The 7,414-nt window shown below is 39.4% G+C and overlaps 1 protein-coding gene and 1 pseudogene across 1 annotated transcript; both read left to right on the plus strand.

The window, feature by feature from the left end:
- Positions 1–3,644: 3,644 nt before the first annotated feature.
- LOC111400789 (protein AUXIN SIGNALING F-BOX 2-like) lies at positions 3,645–7,061 on the plus strand. Its single transcript, XM_023028191.1, has 3 exons — positions 3,645–4,929; positions 5,516–6,011; positions 6,102–7,061. The coding sequence occupies exons 1-3, from the start codon at positions 4,475–4,477 to the stop codon at positions 6,870–6,872; spliced, it is 1,722 nt and encodes a 573-aa protein (XP_022883959.1). The 5' UTR covers positions 3,645–4,474; the 3' UTR covers positions 6,873–7,061.
- Positions 6,941–7,414, plus strand: part of LOC111402574 — a 2,360-nt pseudogene continuing 1,886 nt past the window's right edge.

A 7,414-nucleotide genomic window follows, 5' to 3' on the forward strand; every position in this document is an offset into this window, starting at 1 on the left:
TTTAGCAGAATGTAAACTACAACTCAGGCTGGTGTACTTATGAGCTTTGTAGTACTGGTTCGGTACTGTGCAAGCCAAGGTTGTGTCCCCCTCCACTGCCTGCCACCTGCCTCTCACCCAAAATCACGACTCCTTCCAGCCCTTGATGGAAGAAGGTAGCCCTACCATGAAAGGTGCGTGGGCCCCTTAAGGACTAATGCAGTACCACCCCTTAGACTCATCTTTGCTTAAGACTCGAGGCTGGAAAAGGGTCTCGAAGACGTGAAGCGGCATATCCTCGACTATAAAAACTTCCTTCCACAGGAAGTATGAACCGACCAACTAACTCCACCCATTTGGTAGAACCTGGATCGACTACAACATGAAGTTCCTCAGCATTGCCCTGAAGAAGGGATGCAGAGGAAGACACATACCTACCTTGAACAGGTACTCACTGATTGCCACACATTCGGGCCTCGGACAGCAGGCCCGTTCATGGGCCTTGGGGACTAACATATCTACATAATTAGGCACACAGTATCTCTCCCTTATTTTTCCCAACCTCTTCGAGGTCATATTTGAAGGTACCCTAGATGCACCCAACTCCTCATTATAATTTATCGGTTCCTTGACCATGGCAATGCGCCCAGCCTCAGAATCCTCCCTAAGCATCTCCTCAATCCCCAACCTAGCAATGGTGACTAAATCCCTGTCGGAACTGGATGCCATTTATATCGACAAACACAAAATCACAAATTCTGATTGAAAGATGGAATACCTACAGAGATGACTAAGGGACGGGGAACTGTGAAACGCCGGAGGATGAAATCGAAGCAAGATTCTGGACACCGAAAGTTTGAGAAAATGCAGAGAAAAATTAGAGAAATCGAATAAAGAAGGGTTCAAAATGGGAGTTCCTGGCCTTTTATACATAGCCACGACGAACCCCAGTCGTTGGATCGAGGCCCATCTAATCCCAACCCTTCATTTACTGATCAAATCCGAAGCGTCGAATTTAAATCGTCTCTGAGGCTAATGGCTCATATTCAAATGTGCCTCACACGAACCTCTTCCAACGCGTCACCTTCTAAAGACTCCAGCTGTAGCCATCATTGCACATTTAATATAGCGGCCGTGCGTACCTTGGAAGTCCAAATGGTTCGCCTGCCTTTTCTCGAAAACATGCACAAAACATCAAATCATTGGCACACTGATCTAGGAAACAATCATTAACAGTGAGCCTCAACATCTTCACAAGCCTCGGTTGGTTCGATTCACTCACTGCCTCGGCTACTTCATCACATTCAGCCACATCTCTACAAGCCTTGGCAGGTTCGATTTCATAAAAGTCCACGCACTACATAAATGACTATACTTGGACTTGAAGGACTATTATTACCTGCTGACACACTTGGTCGACCCGATGAGGCCCATGGCCCACATATGCAGAACTACGTGGCATAGTGGCCGAGGCCCCTAGGCCCACAAAGAATCAAGAACCACTCAAGACACGACCTAAGAGATGGCCTGGATTCTGGAATGTCAAAGTGCTGTAGCCTAAGTGGTTCATACTTCTGAGGCCGTTCATGCTGAGCCCTATCATGCCAAAGCTCTGAAGCACCTCTTGCATCACTTCTCCCCAGAGATCCGACCTTACACAAGAATCTCCTTTGAATGATTGATAGGACACCCATCATAAAGTGCCAGTGTCCTGTCTTGTCAAAATAGAGGCGGCTCTGCCAACTAATAGATGTATAGCAGACTAGGAGGTCAAACTTGACACCTACAGTTTGACACGAAAATTAATAAGATGAGGTTACGTGTACTCTCAATTGAGGGCCACGATCTAACTTGTGACATTATAAATACTCCACCATTTACTCCATACAAAGGCTAATGCGAGATTCAACACAAGAACAAATACAATATCCTTTATATTTTTACTCTCTTGCAACATACACGAATTCATACACGTATTCTACAAATATCGATCTGTAATTATTGTTCAATCGTTATGCAAATATCTCATCGAATTCTGAACGTTCTCGTCCTGCGCCTTTGAGTAGTCGCTCCCACACCCCTTTTACTACTAGTTTTAGACCGTCCACGTGTTGGACCAGGCTTATGTGTTCGCGGTGGGTCCGGTATCTGTTGGCAACATATTTTGGGGTCAATATAATTCAATAAATCCAAAATAATAATTAAAAAAAAAGCACACAATAATATTTATCACACAAATTCCCTAATTTAACATTTAAATGATATCAACATTACACAACCATGTAAAACTCAGGATCCAATTGCATATAAATCTAACCATAGCTAGTCACCTAGTCCAATTGCAATTAATCTAATTTTCTCAACTAAATAAATCAAATTATAGCTAAAATCATTTTCTTCACAAACTCTAAAGCGCAAAAGATACAAGTTTTTATCACCCAAGAAATAAGAAGATGAATACAATTCAATAAAATTACCTACAGCAAAGTGGCATGCGGGGTGCATCTGTCACTGGAACTTACTATTGAGTGGTGAGTGGCGACAACGGGTGGGAAAAATTGGGAATCGTGAAGTAGCAGTTAGCCATTGAGCACGGCGCTTTTAGCTTCACTGGCGTCATCATCATAATGCCGCTTGTGACGTATTCCAGCGTTGTCTTCTCATGTGGCAACATTTTTTTATAGCAATTTTCGTGGTGGGGAAGAAAATTGAAAGAGAAGAAAAGAATAGCAAGGCTTGTGGTGTGTGGTGTGCAAATGGGGGCTGCTACAGAAATAGATGTCGGCATTTGAAAGGAGAAGTTTGGTTTATCTTTTATTAATGGGCCACATTTTTAGAAAAAAAGGCCCATTATCAAGCGAAAGGAAAATGGCCCACAAGGGCCACAACTTCATCTTTCCCTATTTACCACCCATGGAGATAACAAATGACAGATCAAGTGCATGGTCGCTGTAAATTTCGGCAGAGCCAACACACGTGGTCGTCCCACCTCGCTAGTTGCTGACTCCGCCACTTGAGACTACTTTGGATTATGGTTTGGTTTTGGTGGTGGATGTGGGGGAAGACGATAAAGATGGGGTGGGGTACGTGAGGCAAATTTTATTTATTTATTTATTTTAGTTTAATCGTTGTTTTAATTGTTAATAATATTTGGGAAAATATTAATTCTAGTGATACCATTTTGTCCTTATCAAATTTGGTAAGTATCATTTTTTTTGATCAATTAATAGAAAAGTGGATGGGTTACATCCATTTGGTCTTCAAATGCATATATTTTTAAAGTGTTTAGGACCTTTATTGATACAATTTGAAAATTACGATAAAATCTGTAAAAACTGAAAATATTAGGGACCGTTGCTACAATTTTTCCATGTTATAATTCCTTATTTAGCCCTTGTTTAAGTCTCATTTTGAGAAAAGAATGAATTTTTGAATAGTATATTAATAAAAAATATGTGGTTAAAAAATAAAGAAAAATTCTGAATTTGCTTGTAATATTATTTTATTAAAAAATGTGTTGAAATGATTTAAAACACTGTTAAAAAATTTATTTTTCTAAAGAATGAGGTTCAAATAGGGCTTAATTACAACCCTGGATCTATTAACTATGGTTAAAATTTCATAACACCTAGGTTTGAAAATCTTAACCCGAGTTGGAATAGTGAGTCTCACCTGCTGATGATACTCTTCCGCCTTCAGCTTTCACCGTGAGTGAATGAGAAAATACAAATATATATACGGACCGGAAAGCAAGAAAAGGTAAAATTTAGGCTTCAGACATTTGTTTCTCTTTAGATTACTGATGATCATCGATTCAAGGAATTCTATTCCCTCCATCTTTATTGTTATTTTAATAAATTGATTATCTATTTTAGTGCTGCTATAAATCGAAATATTGTATACTTTCTATCAGATCTGTGAAATTTTGAATCAGATTTGTGTTATTATTGTAGTTTTTCCTGTAGTCTACTCTTCATCCCTCCTCTTTTTGTTTTTTTTTTTTTTTTTTGTGGGTTCAACATAGTAATCATACCCTTCTTATTTTTGGACGATGATGATGGAAACTGGGCTCAGAATTATCTGTCTTTCCCTTATCCAATAAGATTTCCCCGCCTTTTAATTTTTGTCGAAATTATTTGAGTGCTGACTCTGGTCTTTTCCTCTCTTTATTTCGTCCAAAACGAATCCGAAAAATCAAAAAGTAGTTGCACTATCCATTATCAGCTTCTTTTTCATCGACATCTTCAGATCTAGCCAATCTTTTGAATATTTCTGCTCAGATCCACCGAAATATAATATTTTTCTTTTTCCTTCAAAATCCCAAGTTTCTTTGGTTTTCGCTTCATTAAACAATTACTTGAGTGATATTACTTTGTTGTTATCCTACATATCACAATTGTGTTTCATTCTATATAAAAAAAGATTTTTTCTTGGGTTAAGAAGCTCAGTCTTTTGGTGAGAGTGGCGTCAGGATCGAACTCGCTTGTGTCAGAGTATGATAAATTACTTTCCAGAGGAAGTATTAGAGCATGTTTTCAGTTTCTTGACATCACATCGGGACCGAAATGCGGTGTCTCTTGTGTGCAAGTCTTGGTATAATGTCGAGAGATTCAGCCGGGGGAAGGTTTTTATAGGAAACTGCTATGCCATCAGCCCTGAACGGCTGATCTCAAGGTTTCCAAGGGTTCGGTCATTGACTCTCAAAGGGAAGCCCCATTTTGCAGATTTTAATTTGGTTCTCCATGATTGGGGGGGTTATGTGTACCCGTGGATTGAGGCCATGGCGAAAGGCTGCACAAATCTAGAGGAGCTTCGGTTGAAGCGGATGTTGGTGTCGGATGCGAGCCTCGAACTGATTGCCAAGTCTTTTCCCAATTTTAAGTCTTTGGTATTGGTCAGTTGTGAAGGGTTCACTACAGATGGACTTGCTGCTATTGCTTCCAATTGCAGGTATAATTTCTGCTTCTTAATAGAAGTTTTGCACTATAGTGTTTATTTCCTTCCATTTGGACTAGGAAAATTTTCTTAAAATATTGTGTTGGTAGGTTTATAGTGTGCCGGATTATTTTAACTTCTATACGGTTGATCATTAGTAAATGTTGATTGTTGATGTTGAATTGCTTGCTAATTATTAGTTTCCTTTAGGATGCTGCAATTGTTGTAGAGTGTGTGTGTTTGCTATTGTTGGCATTAGAAATGGACTTCACCTATTAGCTCACCAATTAACCAAGCAATTAATTTATCATTTGTTGTCTGATTATATCATTTCTCTCATCTCATATGTAATCAAAGGTTAAATAGCTTTCTAGCGATCTTCTACGACTACCATTAATGAGTAATTACTAATAGGTAAATTGATTGTTTAAATACCTTTCCTTACATTTCATTAATTGGAGTATTGTACTATGTGGTTCCCTCAAGTTATATAGAGATGCAGATGTGAAGAATAGGGTAGCTTGTTATGGTTGATTTACTGAGACTAATGAGATGGAAAAATTCTATTTTTTTAATAGCTGGCTCTTCTCTTTTAATTCAGGTTTCTTAGGGAGTTAGATTTGCAAGAAAATGAAGTAGAAGACCCCAGAGGCCAGTGGCTTAGCTGCTTTCCTGACAGCTGCACCTCTCTTGCCTCTTTGAATTTTGCATGCCTCAAGGGAGAAGTTAATTTGGCAGCTCTTGAGAGACTGGTTGCAAGATGTCGTAACCTTAAAAGTCTCAGGCTAAACCATGCTGTACCTCCTGATGTCCTTCAGAAAATTTTGGCGCGAGCGCCTCAATTGGTGGATTTAGGGGCAGGTTCTTTTGTTCATGATCCAGAATCAGAAACCTATAACAAGTTAAAAAATGTTATGCAGAAGTGTACATCAATTAGAAGCTTGTCAGGGTTCCTGGATGTTAATGCACGCTGCCTACCTGCTATTTACCCAATTTGTATAAATTTGACTTCTTTGAACTTGAGCTATGCTCCTGGAATCTATAGCAAGGAGCTTGTAAAGCTGATCCGCAAATGCAAGAAACTGCAATGCCTATGGGTTCGATTTTTAACCCTTTTTTTGTTTCCCTTTAAATGACTGTATCCTTGTACTTTCCCAGAAATTTTGATTTGAAACTGCATTTTACAGATTTTGGATACAATTGGGGATAAAGGGCTCAGAGTTGTGGCATCTGCGTGCAAAGAATTGCAGGAATTGAGGGTCTTCAAATCAGATCCCAATGATGTGGGCAATGCAGCTATAACAGAAGAAGGATTGGTTGCAATATCAGCTGGTTGTCCCAATCTTAATTCACTGCTTTATTTCTGTCGGCAGATGACCAACACTGCACTCATTACTGTGGCAAAAAATTGCCCCAATTTTATTCGTTTCAGATTATGCACTCTTGACCCAATCACACCTGATGCAGTGACGATGCAGCCACTTGATAATGGTTTTGGGGCAATTGTCCAGTCGTGCAAGGGTCTTAAGCGATTGTCAGTCTCTGGCCTTCTAACTGATCAAGTTTTTCTTTACATAGGAATGTATGCTGAGCAGCTTGAAACGCTTTCGATCGCCTTTGCTGGTAACAGTGACAAGGGAATGGTATATGTATTGAATGGTTGCAAGAAACTGAAGAAGCTGGAAATTAGGGACAGCCCCTTTGGAAATATGGCACTTCTAGCGGACACGGGGAAGTATGAGACAATGCGATCTCTTTGGATGTCGTCCTGTAAAGTGACATTTGGAGCTTGCAAGTCCCTTGCAGAGAAGATGCCAAGACTCAATGTGGAGATCATTAATGAAGGTGATGAGATGGAGGGTGGATCTGATGATAGACAGAATGTAGAAAAGATGTACTTGTACCGGACACTTGTTGGGCCTCGGAAAGATGCACCTGATTCTGTATGGACTCTTTAGATGCTTTGTGTTGAACTGGCAGTTTTAATTTGTTTCATATGAACAACTTATGAATTCCTAGCTAACTGATGGTTTATTGGTATGTTAGTTTTGTTTATCAGTCGAACTTGAATGCTGTGGAATCTTTTCGTACATATTTGTAACTTGCTCGGTTTGATCTTTGCTTAATAAATATCGCTGTACGGTCTAGCCTAATGAGTTAAATTTGATATCACTAGCGTGTTGGATTTGCTGTCTTGTTAATTGAACAATTAATAGAATTGCGTCTCAGGGATGAAATGCTAAACAGACGGGTAAAGGTGCAAGGACCAAAGAGGTGCGAATCAACATATTGATGCGTGAGTGAACTCGTTGATCTTGATGTTGCTGAAATATTTGAATCTCACTGAATGAAATGGGTCCATCTACAAGATGGCTTGAAACAAACACTAACACGGTTAAGTGCCGTGTTAATGCATTAGTTGTTTTAGCTCCCGTTTGAGCCTCATTATTTGTAAATTACAATGGGATAAATAGTTTTTTTTTTTTTTTTTTTTTTTGGG

Source organism: Olea europaea, chromosome 10 (genome assembly GCF_002742605.1).
Source record: "Olea europaea var. sylvestris chromosome 10, O_europaea_v1, whole genome shotgun sequence".
Classification (NCBI taxonomy): Eukaryota; Viridiplantae; Streptophyta; class Magnoliopsida; order Lamiales; family Oleaceae; genus Olea; species Olea europaea.

Coding starts and splice junctions, on each gene's coding strand:
- LOC111400789 (XM_023028191.1), top strand. CDS start 4,475: ATGATAAATTACTTTCCAGAGGAAGTATTAGAGCATGTTTTCAGTTTC. Junction 4,930..5,515: donor GCTATTGCTTCCAATTGCAG/GTATAATTTCTG, acceptor CTTTTAATTCAG/GTTTCTTAGGGAGTTAGATT. Junction 6,012..6,101: donor AGAAACTGCAATGCCTATGG/GTTCGATTTTTA, acceptor TGCATTTTACAG/ATTTTGGATACAATTGGGGA.